At 34.1% G+C, this 22,442-nt stretch overlaps 4 protein-coding genes, 1 non-coding gene and 1 pseudogene across 6 annotated transcripts; 3 read left to right on the forward strand and 3 right to left on the reverse strand.

The window, feature by feature from the left end:
* Positions 1-757: 757 nt before the first annotated feature.
* LOC110632095 (bifunctional fucokinase/fucose pyrophosphorylase) lies at positions 758-8,147 on the reverse strand. Its single transcript, XM_021780205.2, has 7 exons — positions 7,663-8,147; positions 6,888-7,149; positions 5,199-5,563; positions 4,362-4,488; positions 3,250-4,263; positions 2,184-2,917; positions 758-1,347 (listed from the first exon to the last, which is right to left on the reverse strand). Exons 1-7 carry the CDS (start codon positions 8,005-8,007, stop codon positions 949-951), a joined length of 3,246 nt encoding a protein of 1,081 aa, XP_021635897.2. The 5' UTR covers positions 8,008-8,147; the 3' UTR covers positions 758-948.
* A 47-nt stretch (positions 8,148-8,194) lies between these two features.
* TRNAV-AAC (transfer RNA valine (anticodon AAC)) lies at positions 8,195-8,268 on the reverse strand. The gene has a single exon. It is a non-coding gene; the product is annotated as a tRNA-Val (tRNA).
* Positions 8,269-13,321: 5,053 nt separating this feature from the next.
* LOC110632097 (probable serine/threonine-protein kinase WNK4) lies at positions 13,322-15,397 on the forward strand (annotated as a pseudogene).
* Positions 15,398-15,857: 460 nt separating this feature from the next.
* Positions 15,858-17,925, reverse strand: LOC110632098 (uncharacterized). Of its 2 annotated transcripts, XM_021780208.2 has the most exons (4): positions 17,820-17,925; positions 17,607-17,739; positions 17,395-17,488; positions 15,858-16,180 (listed from the first exon to the last, which is right to left on the reverse strand). In XM_021780208.2, exons 2-4 carry the CDS (start codon positions 17,718-17,720, stop codon positions 16,050-16,052), a joined length of 339 nt encoding a protein of 112 aa, XP_021635900.1. In that variant the 5' UTR covers positions 17,721-17,739; positions 17,820-17,925; the 3' UTR covers positions 15,858-16,049. The 2 variants fall into 2 exon arrangements, with proteins under 2 accessions (XP_021635900.1, XP_021635898.1); XM_021780206.2 differs by having other exon boundaries at positions 17,607-17,885.
* A 1,509-nt stretch (positions 17,926-19,434) lies between these two features.
* On the forward strand, positions 19,435-20,360 carry LOC110632128 (protein yippee-like At4g27745). The gene is made up of 2 exons (XM_021780247.2): positions 19,435-19,527; positions 19,757-20,360. The coding sequence occupies exons 1-2, from the start codon at positions 19,435-19,437 to the stop codon at positions 19,982-19,984; spliced, it is 321 nt and encodes a 106-aa protein (XP_021635939.2). The 3' UTR covers positions 19,985-20,360.
* A 1,144-nt stretch (positions 20,361-21,504) lies between these two features.
* On the forward strand, positions 21,505-22,237 carry LOC110632122 (calcium-binding protein KIC-like). The gene has a single exon (XM_021780237.2). The coding sequence runs from the start codon at positions 21,762-21,764 to the stop codon at positions 22,137-22,139; it is 378 nt and encodes a 125-aa protein (XP_021635929.2). The 5' UTR covers positions 21,505-21,761; the 3' UTR covers positions 22,140-22,237.
* The last annotated feature ends 205 nt before the right edge of the window (positions 22,238-22,442 follow it).

Here is a 22,442-nt window from a genome sequence, read left to right on the forward strand (position 1 = left end):
TATTAGATAAATTTTATTATAATTAATAAAAATAATGAATTAATAGAATTAGTAGTTTGATATGTATTATAAATAATTATTAAAATAAATCTTATAAATGTTATGTGAAATTTAAAAAAAATTAAAATTTTTAATTAAAATTTTAGGATTATATAATAAATAAATATTTAATAAAATTTTCTTAATAGTAAATTGATTTTGATATATTAAAATTTTATAACACAATAAATAGATAAATTTTATATAATCTTTGATATAATTTAAATGGAAAGTAATTTTAAAATTTATTATAATCTCCATAATATTAATTACATAACAAATTTTCCAATCCAAACCAAAATAAAAAATATAAAAAATTAAATTAGAAAAAATAATAAATTTCGATTCGATTTTGGTGATTCTCAAAAATGAATCCAACCATACCCGCCCTACACCCTTGATATGTTTCCTGCAGTTAATGATTACATGCTAATACAATATGAATCTGATTCGTTACCTCAAGTACTGTATTCGGGCAAAAGCGGTACCGTTTTCCCTTGGGCCCAGAAAACTTAGTACAGAACAGAATTGTTTCCCTTGACGGCACGTTATGCCATGGTTGGTTGGCACCAAGCAATTAGCATCCCATGACCTGCCTTTTTCTACGTCCAATTCTCAATCCTTGAATGATTTGTAAACAAATCAGAGGAAAAAGGGGAAAAAAAAAGACTGCTAAAAGAAAAAGAGGGGAAATGATCAAAGCACCAAGCTAAGTAGCTAACCACAAACTGCTATACTGCTGAATCTTATTAAGCTATATAGTCAACATACAAATAATTTTTAGTTCCTTGTATCACACACTTATCGCTCGTAATCCATATATAAATCATCTTATAAACCTATCATAAAGAATTATACAAGGGTCTGTATAAAGAATAATAAGAGGTATTTATGGTCATATTTATACGTCTAATTGTCTAAAAAGAGGTTCCACTTGTAGACTTTCACATCAAAATTTGAACATTCTTCTAGCTTATGTCTCAGTTCCTTTCCAGCATTAGCATCCTTAGCAAGTAACAACGCAAAGCCCCCACCACCAGCACCCACAAGTTTGTAGCCACAGCAGTAGGGGTCAGCAAATGCAAATAGCCTATCAACCAATTCATTGCTGCAGTACGGATCAAGTTCCTGATGCAACCTCCAGGCCTCCAGCATTATCTCCCCTAGTTCGTCCACTTCACAGTTCATTAAAGCCTCTCTCCCAATTTTTGCCAGTTCAGCAAGGCGCTTAACACTGGATACAAGAAGGTTATCCCGCTGAAGGTATCTAGTAACTACTTTCTGTAGAACTTGATGTGCAAGTCGAACCTGTATAAAAATTACAGAACATAAGGTGCCAATTAATAATCAAAGATCCATAACCTCCAATGTAATAATAAAGATGCAATTCCCTCCTTTACAGTAGCAGTTGCATGAAATGGATGATGAAATTTTCAGAACAGGAATATGACAGCCCAAATACCAATGGAGTCATCAGTAGTTTTCAGTCGTATATAATATCCCGTGCATGGTTCTACTTCTATTGCCTAATTGTCACATTTTACTACGATATTTCTTGCCATTAATACACTTTCCTACACATTTTTTGCCCATCACCAAAACCTCTGGCAACTTTTTCTGGCTATCACTGCCCTTTTCTTCAACTTCTTATTTACTTTTTCAACTACTGCACTTATCTACATGCCTACAACTTTCTCCACACTTATCAGCATCCCCATCTCATGGTGAAGCAGTCAACTCTAGAGCAATCCTATATAAAGTAACTGGCCTGGGGAAGTAAACAGTAGGTTTGCAAGCGAAAGGGAGGTTTAGCGTAGTAGGACCCATTTTGCATGTACTTTTACGTACCCAACTGTATTTAATGAAGAAATATTTATCTTGTCTTTAATTTTAATAAAACTACATTTTTACAATTTAACAAATCAGGCATATTTGTGTTGAAGGAATAAGCTTCAAAAACTAAAACAAGACTGGGTCTCAAACTCAAAGCAAGCCTGTCCAGAGGACTAACCACTTCCTGGTTCATTGTACCATGAGATACAACCTCCTGAAGCCAGTAGTAGTAGGTGATGCTATTTTGTTTGCAATGAAACTCAGAAGGCAGGTTCAATATTAAAATAAAAAAATAATAATAACCAACTTACTTGACCAGTAAACACAACAAGCAATCTCTGGTGCAATTCTGATATCAGCTGAGAAGAAGCCAATAAGGGGACGACTTGGAGCCTCAATGGTATTCCAGGGAAACTTGTAGTAAATTTAATACCAGGGTACAAACCTCCAATTTGATCCTGCCACCCACCTCCTGTCCCCATGAGTTGTTCCAATACCAAAACCAGTCTAGCAACATTTTCATTATTTTTATCTCCATCAGTTATCTGAAGGAGGCCTTTCACAACAGCAGCTGCTAGGATGCTCGAAGTTCCCAGGCCGCTACCACGAGGTACATTTGCCCATGTCTTGATTCGCAAGCCCATGGATGCAAGAATGTTTTTGTGAATAACACCAGTCACAAGCAATGCAGATTTGACAAGCCGGAATACATCGTCATCGTCAAATGGAGGTGCTATTGAGGTAACATTCTCAATGTATAACTGGTTTCCAGCATCATCATTAATGAACACTCCAGTCTTTTCTGTTGTCTCTATGATTGTGCCAATGGGAAGACAAGCATCCAAACTTATTGCCATATTCAGAACACATCCAGCACGCTCCAAGCTCCATGGAGGAGTGTCACTCCATCCCCCAACAAAATCTACACGAACTGGTAACTCAACCTTTACCCTTCTAGCGCAGAAAGATTGACTGAGAGAGTCATCAATGTGATTGTTCTCATATTCCGAAGCAGGCAAGCTGCCAGGAGACTCCAAGAGATGTTCTATGGACAAAAAGAAATGTTTGTAAATTGTGATAAATTTAAGAGAATAAAAAGGGCACATATATGAACTCCAATTGAGCAATGTAATTAACAAAAGAAAGGCACACATATGAACTTCAATGGAGCAATGTAATTCACAATAGAAACACACGGAATGATCAGAAAGCAAAAGAGATTATCTTCACAAGAAAAGGACAATAAGAATTAATATCCCCCCATCCCACATTTATAGATTTTATGGTGATGCAATATAATTGATCATTCTTTCTTGTAGGCATATTGCACCTTTTTCACCATCAAGATAATGCTTAAGGCACGAATATCTAACCTACCTTTAAAACCATATCTCACTGCAGAAGCAGTTTCATCAGCGACTGCAGCCCAAACTTTATGTTCCAACTGGCATGCAGTTTTTTCATCTCCGCATGCTCGAAGAAGATCAACTTGCACCTGATATGCCCGACTCCTGGGAAGAATTTTAGAATTCTGCTCCTGAAGTTTGGGACACAGTTCCAAGAAGTCCTTGCATATTTCGACTCCTGAAGCTTCCTTCTGTAGAATTTCCTGACACAATTGGAACAAGTTTCGTCCAAGCATGCCATAGTTAATGCAAGCCTTAGCAATTCCAGCTGCAAGATCAGCATGATGACTACTTGAGCCTGTACACATTTTTGAAAAGTCAATTGATCTATGCAACTCCTCCAAACTGACACGGCGTGAATTTTTCCACAAGGAAAGCAAACTTTTAGTTTTTGGGTCACCCAAACCCATCAACCACGAGGCCAAACTAAGCATCTCAAAGTAAGAAAGAATGGGGAATATTTTAGCATTCCATAAGCACTTCTCCTGAGAACCCACTGAGTTCCACAGGTCACTTTCTTCAATCCCCAAATCATGCAAGACTTTCTTCCAGGGTTTCCCACAGAAAGTCCCATCCTTGGAAAGTGAAATTTTTGGGTTATCATGGAGGCCACAATACACTATGACTCTTTCTGTACATTCGACTAGAGGAACCTCCCAAAGACATTGACGATCTGGAAGCATGAATCTGAATGAATTTTCTGCCACCGCACCAATGTCTCCTGGGACATTAATTCCAACAACTACAGATTGGGAACCAATTTGCATTCCACCAGATATGGTTGAATCATATATAAGAGAATCTTCCCCAACTGAGACACCAGATTCAATTTTGCTAGAAAGAACTACAGCAGATGCTGCAATGTCAGATGCAGTTGTGGCTGGGATGGAACACAAATGTCTTCGACCTACAAGTTCTGAGCTAGTCCCACTTAAGTGATCCAAAACTTCACTTGAGGTTCCAAAGTGCAGGAACAACAAATCATCTGCAATGAGTTACAGTAAAGAAAAAAAAATCAGTAAATCACACAACAAAAGCAAAGAGAAATATCTCTACACAGGCCGTTAGTGTTTTTCAACATACAAGCACAGTAGCTAAACATCTTTTGTTTGCCCAATTTTCTGACCAGTTCTTTGCCCAAAGGCCGCACTTGCAGCCATTCATGTTTTGCAGGTACCCAGGCTGCCACTAGATCTTCATATAAACTCATCTGTGCAAAAGTCCAGGAAATTACAGTTTCAGCATTATAGTTATGTAACCAACTTGTGAATGTTGAACAATATCAAAGAGTACGCTAATGAAAAATCTACATACAAGATATACATATTATTTCAGCAATTTACAACTCAAAAAGAATTTATAGCTCAGGCATATTGTTTGGAATTGAAGAGTCTGAGAATAAACAAGTCTAAGATAAAATATGAAACATGGGCATAAGAAACTATATATATAAAAATAAGTACATAATAAAAAATTAATGATGAAAAGAGATAATCAAATGTAAGGCTCTTGCTGCATTGAAACAATCAACCATACCATAAGGAAGAAACTCAAAAGCAGGTTTTGTCCATAGAACTAGAACAAAATGGATGAAAAGCAGAAAATACTATTATACTTTGGCATTAGTTGCAAGATTATCAAATGAAAGGATGGTACAATAAAAAAGCCAAGTTGGTCCTAGTGGCACACAATGTTAGGTGACATCCATAAGTAAAATTGTGTGAGATATGCAAGTAAGATGATAGTAACAGAGGTATGAAACATTCATAAGAAAAAGATTTAGAGTAGCAAGGCTAAGGAACTTTAGGCAATAGTGATTTACAAACACATAGTGATTGAACTAAACTAAGATGTGCAACCATTATTGTAACAGTATGATGAAAAAAGATTGATGATGATAACTGGGAAATGGTAGCTGACCTCTTTTCTGTTCTTTAGAAGTTCTGTAATCATTGTTTGGCAGGAACATGCAAGCTTGGCAAGCACCAGCCATGCTTCACCTCTAACTGCTATGATTCCAGTATCGAGCAATGTTCTACCATCGTCCAATAATGCTTGATTCTTAACAAGTTCCTCTACAGTAGGTTTCTGTAGGAGATTATCAACTAAACTGACTGTGTAACTGTCAGTTTGAATCCCAGTTTTAGATGCCACAACAACACCATGATTAGAAGCAATATCAAGGGTGATGGGAACTGTGATGATGCAGGATGCATCCTCTGGAATAACAATGGAAGAGGCATCAAAACATGGAAGAACATCACCAGTCATTGTCAATATTCCACCTGCAAAGATTAAAGATTCTTTTGCAATCAAAACTGTGGCATGAAATGATTCTTTTGCAGTAAACAACAATCCTAGCATGGAGGCCATTCACTCAGGGCCATTAGGATTTGATGACGATGATGATAAGTGACAAATATATTGCAATGTCAAAGGAAGCTGTTTCAGCAATCTGGTAGCAGACTGTGTAAACTATTCTCAGCTCTATTCACACACAATTCAAGAATCAAGATAGCAAGGAAACATGACTACAGATAATGTACATAATGGCAAAACACATCTTTTGGTCCCTTTTTTTTATTGAGTTCTTCTAGTTTTATTTGGTCAAATTGCATCCCAAACTTCTTTTTTTTTTTTTTTTCTTTTTTACATGTGGTCCTTATTTAACAAAAATTGGAGAGTGTAATGCACACACCATCTAAGGTGCATGAGTGAAGAAAAAAAAAAAGCAAAGCAGAACAAGTCTTTTAGCCCCTGGCTCTGTCTCCAACAACTCTCTCTCTCTCTGTGCAAGCTTTTAATCCTCCATAGATGACAATGGAGATAGAGATCTTTTCTATTGTTTATTTTGGTTGTGATCTGAATTTAACGAACATGTCCTACACACACGTAACTTCTGTTAGAAAAGAACTAAATCTTGAGGGAAAAAAAAAGTTCAAAGATGCAAAGTGACAAAATAAAACCATAGGGACAATTTAAAAAAAAAAAAAAAAAGCCCAAGGACCAAAAGATGTGTTTTGCCTTATTTTTTTAAAGACATTATGTGAAATATAATTTTTAGTTAAATCTGTTAAGAAAAGGATACAGTGTCAAAAATGATAAAAGTTCAGGCACTCGAGGTTAAAAAAAAAAAAAATTTTAAGTTCAAGGGTGCAAAGTGACCAAATAAAATCAATGGGCCGCAATTGGGGAAAAAAAAAAAAAAGGAGATTTAGTTACTAAAAGATGTGTTTTGCCATACATAATCGATAGTCATTATATTAGCTACATAAGCTAATAGAATTATTTCCATGGAAATCATACTAAGCCTTAAATCCAGCATCAGCATAACAGCAATATCTAAATGAAAGCAAATGAGTGCATGAATAATTGCTTATCAATCATGAAGACACCATTTTCAATAATGTACATCAATAAATGGATATCATCCTCCACAATGTAGCCATATGATTTGAACTATTTTTACATCACTTTTTTTGCCATAAACAAAAGATAAATAAATAATTGAAGAGCAAAGGTTTTGCTAAAAAGAAAGTCAATATTGATTAAGAATACTTCACAGTAAGAACATAGCCAGTTTAAAATGTAAAAAGCAGGATAAACAACCTTCATTCTTAAAAGCTTGTCTTGCACAAGAAGCAATTGCAAGTATATGGTCAAAAAGCAGCGGAACTGGCCCATCAGGGTCTTCTGCTGCCAGATATGGAAGTGGTAAGAAAACTTTTCCCATAGGATTTGCCCATGGGACCCGTTTAGAGTCACCTCCAGCATGAAGCAACAGTATGTGCTTTTTGGCCACAAATCTAACAAGTGGCAGGACAAAATCTTCACTATTAGATCCAGAACTTCCATTTTCTGTGTTTGCCACCTGTGGATCAGAGATACCCTATCAAGCCTAGAAGTAAAATTGTTCACTAGTAGCAACATTGCTTCTCAAGTAACGCCGCAGAGTGAAGATAAATTAAACAATCAATATCCTAAAAGAAAAATACATTAGATCATACATTAAAAATGTTCAAACCAAGCGAGAGTCTCATGAAACACAACAAAATCTTCAAGTATATTCAATACATAGGCAAAACATTTGGACACAACTACATCCTGAACTCAAATTTCCATCGTTATCTTTCACAGTAATAAACTTTACGAATCTTACTCTGACAACAATAATCCAACTTGTTCATTTGATAAGAGCCGTAGTTCCTAATTGACAATTGGCGCAATCAGGAAAAGCCAGATTACAATATCAGCAGCTAAAAAGAATCATTAAATGCTTACATTCTTCATATTAAATTTTAATGATTTCATAGAAAACAAATACCAAAGACACTCTTCTGCGTCATCCAATTTCCACAGAAAGCAAAATTAGCAATCATAGTACCTCTGGGCCAAGATCGAGCCCTAGCATCTGATAATGGCGAGCGAGGGCATTAATGGCATTAAGAGTGGCGGCACCAGAGCCGATCCGCTGGCCGTTGGGGTCGGGCACGGCAAGAGTGACGGTGGAGGGAGCGATCCGGCCTATACGCTTGGCGCGCTTGAGCTGCCAGTCGTATAGCTGGGCTTGCTCGGGGCTAGCAGCCGTGAGGACAATTGCATCCCAAGTGGGGACTCTAGACGGATGTCTGACGGACAACCTCAAATGGTACCATGATTTTCGAAGAACTGCCGCTAAGTCTGCCTTAAGCTTGGTTCGGGAGAATCTCCTTTCTCTTCTGGGATCCATTAAGCTGCTCCAGGCTCCAGTGGCCTCTGGGAACAAGTTAATGTCGGTGGAGTGAGTGTGGACTGTAAATGGTTGAGTATGGATGAGACGAAGAAGAGAAGAAATATGGAAGAATGATTCACTGAATAATGATGCCAGAGTGGAGAAGATTAATTAAAACTGGAAATTAAAAAGTAAAATTTATTTATGGCGTCGCCCGGACTCGAACCGGAGACCTTCAGTGTGTTAGACTGACGTGATAACCAACTACACCACGACACCACTTCAATAAAAGATTAAAAACCACAATAATTAAAATTATTTTTTCATATTCACATATAAGAGAATCCTGAAAAACGAATGAAATAACACAGGGATGAAAATTATTCTATATATGATACTAAATTGTAATTTCTGTTATAAATAACTTATATGTTAGACAGTATAAAGAGAAAAAATTTCTATATTATTAAAATATAAGAAAGCGAAGGAATGACAAGAGTGAAATATGTATATAATTATATATATATATATATATATATATATATATATATATATATTTTTTTTTTTTTTTCTATTATGACACTTGACACGTATATGTATGAAATAAAATAATTATTTTATTATAATTTTCGTAAATAAATTACGAATAAATGTGTTTATTAATAAGTAGATATGTCTGTTAATAAACAAACATGTCTATTCTATACAAACAATCACAACTATTTGTATAGGTGTCTGTTAATAAACAGATATATCTTTTACATAAATAGTTATATCTATTTAAGATAGATAGATGTGTCTATCTAGAAAATGTGCCATAACTTTTCATTTTTTATAAATATGAATTAGTTTTTCAATCCAGACATATATATTACTTATACTTATTCTTCTTTTCTTCTAGTCTTTTTAAATTCGGTTCGTATAAAGAGTTCTTAAGGGAAATCTTCAGGAATTGCTGTCTGTAGATTTCAGGTTTTGTTGTATCTTGGAGGTATATTGCCATAACCTTGCAGCAATCTAGTGGAAGCAATTAATACCTTAAAGATAGTAATTCGTCACGCCTTAAAGCCTACTATACACCCACTGCCTCAACAATTTTAAGGTATTAATAGCAATAGAGTCTAAGGCTATTTCCGTGATGAATCAAGAGTTCGTGAAACTTGATCGTTTTAAGGAACAAATTATGTTCACTGAGAATGTGAAAGCAGATCAGGAAAAGAAGATGAATTGCCATACAGAGGTCATATTCTTAACAACTCATCAGATAAGTTATAAGATTTGTTTACATTTGTCAAGTCTCCAAAGGAAATCTGAAATTCATCAGAATTCGAATATAACAAAAAAAAAAGGTATGGATAAATTTCTCATTATGAAATATTTTGAATTCTAAATACTTGATAATATGCCTGTTATGGATAAATCCATGAGTTGCATATCTTTGTTTCAAAGTTTAAGAATTTGAAAGTGATAATTCCTAAATCACTGCAATTAGGAGGAATAATAGCACATCATACTTCTAGTTTGAATGATTATAGAAAGAAATTACTGTATGTCACATATGATTTTTCTCTTAAACAGATTCAGAAGCACTTATACATTAAAAAGTTTTTTATGTGATAATTTATCTTTATATTGATGACATACTTATAATTAGAAGAAATATAAGGTTATATTATGATGCTAAAACTCATGGTGAATGTGTTAAAGAAGGTAATAAGATTTATGTGCATAAGTCGAAAAATACTTTTTGTATGCATAAATCCTAATTCATATTGATTGTGTCTATTACTAATTAGGTGGGGATATTGTTAAAATATTAGTGATAGGAAAAATTTGTATCATTTCGAAAGAGTTATGTTTGTTCATTAAAAGGCATCAAAATGAACTATTTATTACTGATAATTATATTTTTTTTAAAATGTGTAAATGAACGAATATAATTATTCTAAGAGATAAAAAGTAAATAGTTGTATTTGTTCTAAGAGGTATAAGTGAATGGTTATATATGTTCTAAGAGATATAAGTGAATGGTTGTATATGTTCTAAGAGGTATAAGTGAACAGATGTAATTGTTCTAAGAGATACAAAGTGAACGGTTGTATCTATTGTAAAAGGTATAAGTGAACAAATATAATTGTTCTAAGAGATACAAAGTGAATGGTTATATCTGTTATAAGAGGTATAAGTGAATCGTTGTATCTGCTCTACGAGGTATAAGTGAACGGTTGTATATGTTCTAAGAGGCATAAGTGAATAGATGTAATTGTTCTAAGAGATACAAAGTTTGTAACACCTCTATATGCATAGCCTGGTATATTATACTGTTCTGGTAACCGGTGTCGGTCCGGACAATTAAGGGGATTAGAACCACATTTAAGATACCTAGATAAGCCCTGAATGCAAATAATTAGTGATTGTCAGATAATTAAATATAAATAAGAAAAACAAAATATAAAAGGTTAAATGAGCCGGGAGTCACAGCGATGGATGACCTTCTAGGAAAATGACTGCGAGGTCAGTCCTAACCCTACTTTTGAACCGGAAAATATGACACCGCGGTCCTAAGGACTATTGCAAACCTAGTGAAAAAGAGAAAACCATAGCAAAGAATTGATAAGTAGGTCAAATAATTAGGTCAAGGATCTGAAAAAAATATCGAATTACTTGCAAATCGGATCAAACCGGTGATGGGCAATTTGGTCAATTCACCCCTAGAGGTGACTCCTGACCTAACTATCCAATAAAATTGGAGAAATGAAAAATACAGAATATAGAATTAAATTAAAGAAGAGTGGAAAAAATAAAGAAAAAGAAAAAGAAAAAGTGAGGAAAACTACTTTATTACATCACCTTGCCTCATATATGTGACATCATAAATGAAATTTTAATTTCTCTACATTTTTGACCAAGTCAAAAACATTTAATAAGACATAAAATACAAACAAATTAAAAGAAATTTCACTCTTTCTTCCCCACTCACTTCGGCTGCCCCATCTCCCATATCTCCTCCATGTGCAAACCTCCATTAAAGCTTGTTTCAAGCTTGAAATCCCTCACTTAACCCTAATTTTTCTCCTAATTACTTCATAAAAGCTTGTTATCTCAACTTAAGAAGGAGATTGAAGAAGAAACCAAGAAGGAAAAGTGAAGAAAATTGGTGATTGGAAAATCAAAGTTGAGGTTAGTAGTTTAATTTGAAATTCTAGTTTAATACTTGTGCTTTTAGTTCATTTAACCTAGAAATTAACTTAAAATTTAAAAGAAAACAATTATGGGGGACTAGATAGGAAATTCGGCCAGCATTAAGGGGTATTGAAATTTCATGATTTTGATGGAATTGAAGTATTAGTTAAGTTGATTTGAGTGTATAGAGGTTAATTATAAACTTTAATTACATTAGATTGCATAATTGTGTAATTACAGTTCTTAAGCATCTTGAAAATTTGGGGAAAATTGAAGGAAATGGTAAATTGAGGCACATGAACTTAATTGAGGTTCGAAATGGTCAATTGAGACCATTTGTTATGTGTATGAATTGATAGAATGAAATTGCAATTCAGATTGGTTAGGGACACTATTCTGGTAGCTTTACCTAGGTCTTTTTCAGGGACTAAAACTGAAAATTTACCAACCCAATTGGTGTAAGGTCAATTGGGAATGAAAATAGACACATAATGGCCCATTTTTCATTCAGGAACCATGCCCAGAAAATGACATTAGGATAGTGAACAATTAAGTCAAACCCGGGTGTAATGCACTGCCACTATACCAAAATGACCAAATGAACAGTGTTTGTTCATTTGGCCATAACTTGGGCTAGATAGGTTCAGGTCATTTGAACCTATCTAACCCAACACTACAACTTTTATGAAGAATACCAACCCAAATTCTGCTCATAACCCAGTCATTTTATCACCTAAAATTAGTGGTCAAAAACTGCCAGAATCAAAGTAGGTGCCCAAAAATCTGGGTTAGACCAATCAGGTCAGCCATGTTTAAATGGCTATATCTTAGGCTACAAAACTCTAAATGGAGTGATTCAAAAAGGAAATTAAAGATAAGACAATAAGGAACAACTTTTAAGGAGAACACTTTGCCAAATTTCCACAACAACTTGACCAATGGAGCAGTGCAAAATAGGACACCAAATTTGAAAATTTGAAATTGTACTTAGGAGACCTAAAAATTGAAGGGGCAACTAAAACCAACAAATTTGGTAACCAAAATGTGGTATGTGGGTGTAATTGAAATTCTCATACCTATTAAGCATAAGAAAGTCAACAATTTGACTTGAATAGTATCGTGAATAGTAACATCGAAATGCAAAATTCAAAGAATATTAAATCAAGCATATTAGAGATAGACATAAGTAATTGTAAATTTATGATTGAATTTATTATATGTTATGATACTGAAACACTGTAAAATTGTGTGTTTCAATTGAAAAGAATACCGGAAAAGAACCCGAGACATCTAGACAAGGCCTAGAGGCGACTCGCACGAGGTTTGTGCACAACATAAAAATTTTTCTGTAAATTCTCTTTGATAATTTGTTTTGATGAATAAATTATGATTTATTTTTACTACAAATTTGTGACTAAAATGAATATTATGCTTTTGACCTAAATTGTTGAAAATTTAATTGTATGTGTTTGAATTGTCAAAAATGTTAAGATAGTTTTGACACCACAGTGTCATTACCATACATCTGAATGCCTCACTAGTATGCCTAGTGGGAGGAATTAGTTTGGAGTTTTGAATTTTGAATTCCCTCTCTAACTGAAGTATTGAGGTGTGTGCTAGTAGAGGAAGAAATTTGAATGGGTACCCATAGATTGAGCTAGCTAGCCTTGAGATTCCTCATAAGCCTCCGGCTATTGAGATGAACATTGTACTGATGGCATGATATAACTGTGTGTTTTTATAAAATTTGTTTTGAGACTTCCGAAATGAGATTATTTTGACTAAAATTATAAATTGTGTTTTGTATTTGTTTTCATTTTCAGTACCATATTTGAATAAATGTGATTTGAGTTATGCATCAAATTTTATTTTAGTATGTTGTGCACCACTGAGTCATAGTACTCAGCGATGACTGTTTATGTTGTGCAGATAGAGAGACTAGTAGAGCAGCAGAGTGAGCGGCTGAGGATTTCAGAGCTACTTCTGAACCTTTTGTCAGGTATAATTTTATACCCTAATTGTACATGTTTATTTTGATGTAATTAATTATATGTACATTTATAAATTGGTCATGAGCAGTTGTACACTGCTGAGATAATTGAACCATGAAAACATCTTGAATTTATATAAGTCTTGGGTGGATGAAAAGAAGAAAACTGTTAACATGATTACTGAACTCTTCACATCTGAGAATCTGAGGCAGTAAGTTCCCCTCTCACATTTTTCTTTTCTCTTTCCTTCATTATTTCCCTCATCATTTGCATTTGAAATGATTGTTTGCCTTTTGATCTTCAGATATCGTAAGAAGCATAAGAACGTTGATATGAAGGCAATAAAGAATTGGGCAAGACAAATTCTCCAAGGTTTAGCCTATCTCCATGGTCATAATCCTCCCATCATTCACAGGGATTTAAAATGTGATAATGTATTTGTTAGTGGAAATCATGGAGAAGTTAAAATTGGAGACCTTGGATTGGCCATTGTTATGCAGCAGCCTACTGCTAGAAGTGTAATTGGTAATGCACTAATGCTTTTGTATTTGTCTACTTAGCTAAAACCAAATTTCTTGAAAATGCTGAGTATTTCCCTTCTCCAAATCAGGAACTCCCGAGTTTATGGCTCCAGAACTTTACGAAGAGGAATATAATGAACTCGTTGACATATATTCTTTTGGGATGTGCATGTTAGAAATGGTTACTTTCGAGTAACCATATGGCGAATGTAAAAATCCAGCTCAAATTTATAGGAAGGTTACCACTGTAAGTTCACAAATTAAGAGGTCATTACACATTAATATTTTGAGATTTATTTCACATATCTGCTTGATATTTTGACGTGAATTTACAATTTTACAGCGTGTTAGACCTGCTTCCCTTAGTAAAGTGAGTGATCCACAAATTAAGGAGTTCATTCTGAAATGTCTGGTTCCAGCGTCTGAACGATTGTCTGCCAAAGAACTTCTCAAAGACCCATTCCTTCAGCTTCAGAATTCCGTAGAACCAATCCGTGATCCCTTGCTCTTACCCAACCAGTATCCTAAATCGTTAAATTTAAACAAGTCAGGGCCTCTGTCCATGGAAGTAGACACAGACTACAAGCAGATTTCCGTAAGCACATATACCGGAAGCAACAATAATGAAGGCACTAAATTTCCAGTGTTGGAATATCAGCGGACATATAAGAACAATGAATTCAGATTAAGAGGGACAAAAAATGATGAAAATTCTGTATCATTGACATTGCAAATTGCTGACTCTTCTGGTAAGTAAGAGTGCATTTGAGGCATGTATTTGTTCCTGTTTCAGAACACAATAATTTAAACTGATCCTTGTTACTTGCAGGTCGAGTTAGAAATATCCATTTCCTCTTCTACCTTGACAGTGATACTGCACTCTCTGTGTCAAGTGAGATGGTTGAACAACTAGAGTTGGCAGATCATGATGTGGCCTTCATAGCTGAGTTCATTGATTACTTGATTATGAAACTTCTTCCTGATTGGAAGCCCATATTCGATTATTGCTTGAGTGGAGTCACAAGTATTTGCAAGGAGTCAGTCCTAGAAAAATCAGTGGCTACCGGTTGGGATTCAGTGCTGAACAGTGTTTCTGCTCAACCAGTGGTTGAGCAAGATGCTCTCTCTGCATTGACCGCAACTCCTCAAGAAGATAGCTTACAAGCTGATGAAGACAATCCCTGTGATAACACTAATAGCGCTGTTTATCATTTTGACTATCATTCTTCTCCAAGTTTGGTTAATATGGAAGATCAAGATTCACAAGCATCAGTTGTTTCAAAGATGCTGGTTGAAGATGCTTCCCTTATAGTTGATAGGACATCTTAACTCCCTGATTACAATACTGATGGAAGCTTCAGAGAATTAAGCGGATATGTTTATGAACCAGAGCTTGGGAATCCATATTTTCATCACAAATTGGAAAGAAATGATAGCAGTGTTGGAGAATGCAATCCGATGAATGAATCTGCAAAGAATTCTGAGCTGTCATTTCTAAATCTAAGTGGAGCACCCAATGATATGAGCTTGACAAGCAGCACTTCATTTCTATACCTGGTTGGCAAAGGTGTAAATGTTGAGCTAAAGCTGGAGCTTGACACAATTGAAGCACAGTACCTGAATTGGCTTCATGAGCTTTCTAGGATGAGGGAGGACGCATTGGAGGCTACCAAAAGGCGATGGACAGCAAAGAAGCAGCTGACTGTTCACTGATCAAGAACACAATTATATACCAATCTTTTTTCGTGTTTTAATTAATTTTGTCTATAAGATTTGGACATTGTCAACTGAATCCGACTACACTAATCAATGATCTTTCTTTGGAAGCCTCGACCCTTTCAGACTTGATTTTAATTTTGTCTGGAAATGCAGTGCATGTACACTGACACATTGTTCAAGTTTGATGGTATTTTACACAATCTGTGACTTGTTCTCCTCTTCCATCCTACATCCATCGCCCTGCTAGCAATTGCCAGATTCAAGGGTCACATAAGCGTTACCGTGTTTTCAGTTCCATTTTGACTGGATCACTGAAAACGATTTATGAGAACCAGAATCTTTAATTTAATAAAAACACTACCATGTCCAAAGAGAGTTTAAAATCCCACGCTAACTAAAGTCTAAACAAACAAAGCAGAGCCTGGCATTGTTGTACAAAGGTCCCAACAAAAAGTCCATGTAAAGTTTCATTATCATTTCCATTTGTTGGCTGGTGTTCACTCATTGAGCAGCCTAGTTAACGACCAAAATAACCGCTTGAATATTGACCACCACATCAAATAGTAGGAGACATCTGAACATGGAAGATGCAAGAATCTCCTTGCAAAACTTTAAAACTTTAAAATAAAACATCCACAAAAAATATTTAGTCCTCACGCCACATCCTTGAGCACTTCTCATTCAAGCAAAAGTAAAATGTTGTTGCTGGCTCATCAGCTGACCGGATCTGTAGCTGTTGGTAACGGGCCCTTCCAAAGTTGCAATGTGGGCATGTTGCTGCCACAAGTGGGAAAAAAATATGTTACAAAGAGCGGGAAAGAGGAAAAAAAATGTAAAATTGAAAATAATGAAAGTGATGATCTCCCAAACAATTAAGGCAACTTCTAGGAAGCAGATCATCAACAAGAACAACAACATATTCAAACAATCATTTGATTGATTACCTAATGCTAAGCTCCAAACCTCCAAAAGCTTTTCTTAGACTTTAGACATCCCAACCCAATTGTAGGGAATTTAAATCTCTAATTAAATTTGTCCTACCAAGAATGCAATAAAACCTCTTTTACTACCAGTGAACTAGTTTTGCTTAACCTTGTAAAACTCCACTCAAACTCAAGAAATCTAATCAACGAAGTTTTTGCCCCTCGAATGTGAGTGAAGTCCATCATACAAATTATATATATATATATATACACATATAACAGATAATAACATCTTTAATATCTTGGCCTTCAATGGAAATACTTTGTAATTCCTGACCGCAAAAATTAACCTGACCAATGCTTGCACTCTATTTTACTTAAAAAATAATGGTGTAATTTGAAATTTTGTGTTTTTTGCTTCTCCAAAATCAGTTTTCAATGAAGGCTTGGCAGACAACCAACCAGTAGTAGCTTGCTTAACAACCTTGTCACCCCAACACCAGCAGTCCAGAACCACATCACAACAAAATATTTGAGTTTTTCTATGAGATCCCAAGACATTTCATTTTAAATAATCTTACAAGTTGAACTGCAAAATACATGAAAGCAAAATGCATTTTGCAAATGAGTGCAGTTTCCTATCAAAGCATCAATAATTAAGTAAACAATAAGTTTTGCAGATAGGCACGCAACTGTATATCTGCCAAACTTTCAATTAAGCAGAATGCATGAAAACATAATGCATTTTGCATATTAGTTATACTCTAATTTCTCTTGATGAGTGGAATTTCCTAGCAAAGCATCAATAATTAAGAAAACAACGTAACCATTAAGTTTTGCAGATACGCGTGCAACTATATATCTGCAAAACTTTTAAGCAGAATAGAACAAGAATTATCAGCAGGAAAAAAAAAAAAGAATAATCAAGAATGTGAATGAAGTGATGAACCTTTTAGTTTTTAGGAAGGGGAAAGAAAAAAAATGTAGCAAAAATTCTTCAGTAACCCTCTAACGGACATTGGGCAATAGGAACATACAAAACCCAAACTACAGAGAAAAGAAAAGTACCTTCAGTTTCAGAACCCCCCTTCGTCATGTCGTCGAGGGTGAAAACTGGCTCAATTTCTTTCTTGACCAGCTGTTGCTTTCTCTTGATCTTAACCTGAAAATAAAGGAGAACGGCCATGAGCATTCCTTCAATCCCCAACTCCCCAAGAAAAAAAAAATTAATTAAATATAAGAAAAGGATTGGCTAATTGATATATGTCAATACTCAATACCCTGCTCTCCATGGAGCAGACGTACGGACAAGTAGGGCAATAGAATCTGGAAGGTTGCCCCATGTTTGGCAACTCGTATCGCAACAATAATCCACACGATGGGCAAAATTCCATTCCTTTCTCAAATCTTACTCTGCATCAATCCACACACAAATTTATTGGTCTGTATAAAAGATAATCATCAATTAAGTGAAATCATGGTTACAGGGGTACAAAAATAGCAATTTTTCCCCAGATAAAGTCCAGGCCAAATCGTCTAATCAGATCGACAGAGAAACCCTTAACCTGAGATGCTCTTGTTCAAAAAAAAAAAAAAAAAAACCCTAAAGACCTGCGATGTTTTTTTTTTTATAAGAAAGAGATGGCCTTGTTTTAGTCTCTGTTCCAAATATTTAAAAAAAGAACGCTAGGGTTTGTTGTGCTCGATTTACTGTAAAGGAAATATATTTAATATTAAAAATTAATTTAAAATAAAATATTTTTAATCATAAAAATAAAAAAAATAAATTAATTTTATTAAATTAAATTTTTTGAGTATTAAAAAAAAATACTTTTATGATATGCATTTTTTAACTCATAAATTTTAATAGTAAATAGAACTTTATTCCTCATATTATGAAAATTATTTTTTTAATTCACTAATAAGTAAGTAATAGTTGATATTTATTTTCTTCAGTTCTCAGTTTTCTTCCTGGCGCCGTATGACAAATGTTACAGATAAATGTTCGACGCAATTATTTAATTTTATAAATATTTTTATAAAAATTATTAAATTTTAATTTACTTTATAAAAATTATTATGATCAAAAATTAAAAATTATAAATAAAAATTACTTTTATCAAAAATTAAAAATTATAAATTTTGAATAAATCTTCTATTTTAAAATCTTTTAAAATATAATTAGATTGAATTTATTTTTTCTAAAATTTCTAACTAAGATAGGTGTATTTAATTTAAATTGCATTCTTTTTTAAAAAAATGTAAATAAAAAATTTTCAATAAAATATTACGAGATAAACTCTTTAAAGTTAAAAACTCTCTACGACTCCATATCTCAATAAATAGATAAATATATTATAGATAAATAATTATATCTATTAATTAAAAAAAATCACATTCAAATATTAATAAATCAATTGAATTTAAATTTTACAAGTTTGAATTTTAGACAAATTACAACTATTTGCAATTTTAACTGAACCCCTTCATTATATTTTCATCTCACAATAAGGAGATATTTAACCTTAACAATCCTCTGTCAATCTCCAACCTTGTCACACAAACACCACCGAAGAATAATATTTCAAAACCTGACAAAACTACAGGTAAGCATACAAGATTCATTGTGATTTTTTTTTTCCCTCCTCTCCCACGATAATTAAGAAGAGGGGAAGACATAGTCTCAAGGAACAATGTGATGTTTGTTAAATCATTAATGGAGTTAAAAGGAGCTTCCAATGGAGAGACCTTTTCTTTTATCTTTCTTCGTTTGTGTGTTTCTTGCTTGTTGCTTTCGTTTCTTTTAATTTTGGCTCTAAATTTTATTCAATTTATTACAAGTTCTTGTTTGGTATCTAAACTTAATTACCAATGCCTTCATAATGTTCTTTTCATTGGACTATCAATCATTAATGCCACAAATGTTCTACAAGCAAAATTAATCTCTGCTGGTTTTCCTTTTAGGGCAATCAAGAGGTGATTCAGCTCTAGTTCTTGCAAGGAGATAATATTAAATACCCTTTGCAGTTAATTGATTCTAAGCTTTTTTTTTTTTTTTTTTTTTTTACCTTTTGCCTTTTTACCAGTACGTACACAGCAAATTCTTTAATGGCAGATGTGATTCGACCAAGGCCGTACAGCTGCTATAGATGCCGGAACCTTGTGTCCTGTCATGATGATATTATCTCCAAGAGTTTCCAGGTGATAATTTGCTTGAGATCATTCTCTTCATTCTATTATTATCATATTTAATAACAATTTTTCTTCAATTTTAATTAGTGTAGTAAATTTATTGAATAGATAATATCCTATTATCATGATCTTTAACTAATTAAGCTCTATCATGTCATGATTGCAAACCTCTAGTTGATTATGTCACCTTTTTTGGATCCTAAGTTCTCCCAAAATATTTCTGGAGAAATTTGTTTAGGCATACAATGGCAGAGCCTTTCTCTTCTCCCATGCAATGAACATTGTTTTAGGACAAAAAAGGGATCAGCAGCTGATTACTGGTCTCCACACGATTGCTGATGTCTACTGCTCCGATTGCGGAGAGTTGCTAGGTTGGAAGTACGAGAGAGCTTACGAGGAATCACAGAAGTACAAAGAAGGGAAATTTGTATTAGAAAAGTTCAAGATTGTCAAGGAAAATTGGTAGCAATTTGCTCAGGATCATATGGTGAATCTATTTTAATTGATTGTTTAAGTCATTAATTCTTCTCATAGTAGATACACGATATCTTTCATGCCACTGCGCTAGCAACCCAGTACTTGAAACACTTGCAAAATAAGTGGGTGTTTGTCTTTTTAGTAGTTTCCAGGCAGCTTCCTGTAGTTTTTCACATGTTACGTCTGAAGTGTGAAATGCTCCATGCATATGCCATGACGCCCAGTTTTTTGGCAGTCTAGCTACTTGCACCAGCCTCGCTGTCTTGCCCTTGATATTTCTCTGCCAAGAAAATGTACAACCAATTGAGCTTCCCTCATTGACCAAAGTACTTCACTTTATCTCTTCCCAAACAAAAGTATAAAGATTCAAAGAAATTATCTACGTGCTTCAATTGTAACTTCGGTTGATGATCTTTATCTGATTAATATTATATTTCTTTGAAAGAAAATGATTTAGAACATGTTTTAAATTTTTTTATAGATAATAATTTGAAATTTCACAGTTTATAAATAGAAATTTCAGTTGATGATTGTTATAATGCAGAAGCGGAGAGGGACGGATTGTCGTTAACTCATTATTTTGGGATTTTAGTAGATGATCCAAATCCAATTCAATGACTCAAACTTTATTTAACGGTCATCCAATGAGTGAAGACAAATGTAAATACGACAAATGATTTTCCTAAGATTCATATGGGAGGAAGCTACCAATAGATGACAAACTAAATCATAAGCATGGGTTTTTAAATTATTAATTTATTATATTTTTTACATGTGAAAAACTCAATTTGAAATCCTTCAATTATTTAATTGTTATTTTTTTCCTATTTAGCAATTGATAATGAGCCAATTTCTGTGCTCTTCTTTTTACTCGTAACTATAAATATAATTTTATTTTTATTAAAAATTTAAAAGAGTGAGAATTTAAATTTAAATATATGTTATGCTAATAATATATATTTAATTGCTGAATTAAGTTAAGCTATATTTTTTTTAAGATTTAGACTCATTTAATAATAATTGGATGATAAACACAATAAACTGAAAATAAAATGAAATCAATTAACTAATAAATATTTATTTGATATTATTATTTGAATTATTATTAAAAAAATATCATTTTAGATATTAATTAAAGTTATTAAAAATTAATTTTAAATTAAATTTGATATATTTAAATTATAAAATTTAAAATAATAATAATAATTTGAAAGGTAGATTGAAACCATAATTCAAAACGTACTTAAAATTGATTGAGAAAGGGAGAGAGAGAACAGGAATCTTCGTCGAAGCAACGCAGGACAACATAAGCTATTTTTGTTGTTGTCAACTCGTCATCAATTATCTAAAATTTTGTATAGGCACAAGATCCCCCTATTACCCGCCAGGTCGCAACTTCGCAGAAACCGTTCAATGTGGAATAAAATAAAACAAAAATCATAGCCCATCCAAAGGGATATTTTTAAAATGTGGGCAGTGCCGCACACCTACCTAGTGCGCCTAAATCTCACCGTCCATTTACATAGTTCGTATCCTTTGTGCATCGTTCTCTTTTAGGTCCTATATAAACTGCCCAGATAATCTTGGGCCATGTAGTTCCAAGGAAAGCAACACCATCTTGTATTGTCGTGGGTGGGGTCTTCAAACTCCTATATATGTACATTCATCACCTTATAGATGCAAGTCCACCTCTGAAACTATACTTTTGTCCACGTCACACTGTTTAACAAATTTAAACTTGAGAGCTCCTTTCACCTTCGAGAGAGATGGAGAAGGATCAAATTGGCACTAAACCTGCAACAAGCAGCGTGTTTCAGGATTTGTTACCGGTCATGGCAGATAAGCTCGATGCAGATGATTTTGTTGCTGAACTATGCGGTGGCTTTCGGCTTCTAGCAGACCCCCACAAAGGGTTGATCACATCAGAGAGTCTGAGGAGAAATTCAGCTCTTCTAGGCATGCAGGGGATGAGCACAGAAGACGCGGAGGGGATGGTAAGAGAAGGAGACCTTGATGGGGATGGAGCACTTAATGAAACAGAATTTTGCATCCTGATGGTGAGGCTTAGCCCCGAAATGATGGATAATGCTGAAACATGGCTTGAGAAGGCACTTGATCAAGAGTTGAGAAAATCGTCACATTAAGTTCCTTTAACTTTACCAATTTGGCATTTAGTAAGATGGCATCACTTTTTATTTTATTTTTTCGGGAAGTTTTAATGAATGAATATGATTTAAATGGATGATTACCGTATGCAACTATGTTTAAACAAAGAGATGCTGTTCAACGAAGAGGACCATCTCTCAGTATATGATTGATTGCACATGAAAACCACAATGACCCATCTCTTAGCATATCAAGTGATGCACTTAGCATGCATCAAAACCATTCTTCAGTAAAAGAGGATGATGATGCTGGCCGTTCAACTTCCTGGATGTAAAGAACGC

The sequence above is a fragment of the Hevea brasiliensis genome, chromosome 9, assembly GCF_030052815.1.
Source record: "Hevea brasiliensis isolate MT/VB/25A 57/8 chromosome 9, ASM3005281v1, whole genome shotgun sequence".
Lineage (NCBI taxonomy): Eukaryota > Viridiplantae > Streptophyta > Magnoliopsida > Malpighiales > Euphorbiaceae > Hevea > Hevea brasiliensis.

Bases quoted from the DNA above. Each gene is read 5' to 3' on its own strand.
- LOC110632128 (XM_021780247.2), top strand. From the start codon at position 19,435: ATGGCAGATGTGATTCGACCAAGGCCGTACAGCTGCTATAGATGCCGG. The intron at 19,528-19,756 runs GTGATAATTTGC...AAATTTGTTTAG, and splicing joins TTATCTCCAAGAGTTTCCAG to GCATACAATGGCAGAGCCTT.
- LOC110632122 (XM_021780237.2), top strand. From the start codon at position 21,762: ATGGAGAAGGATCAAATTGGCACTAAACCTGCAACAAGCAGCGTGTTT.
- LOC110632095 (XM_021780205.2), bottom strand. From the start codon at position 8,007: ATGGATCCCAGAAGAGAAAGGAGATTCTCCCGAACCAAGCTTAAGGCA. The intron at 2,918-3,249 runs GTAGGTTAGATA...TTTTGTCCATAG, and splicing joins AGTGAGATATGGTTTTAAAG to AACATCTCTTGGAGTCTCCT. The intron at 1,348-2,183 runs GTAAGTTGGTTA...ATTTTTATACAG, and splicing joins TTGTTGTGTTTACTGGTCAA to GTTCGACTTGCACATCAAGT.
- LOC110632098 (XM_021780208.2), bottom strand. From the start codon at position 17,720: ATGGAATTTTGCCCATCGTGTGGATTATTGTTGCGATACGAGTTGCCA. The intron at 17,489-17,606 runs GTATTGAGTATT...CTTTATTTTCAG, and splicing joins TCTGCTCCATGGAGAGCAGG to GTTAAGATCAAGAGAAAGCA. The intron at 16,181-17,394 runs GTACTTTTCTTT...CACTTGTGGCAG, and splicing joins GGGGGGTTCTGAAACTGAAG to CAACATGCCCACATTGCAAC.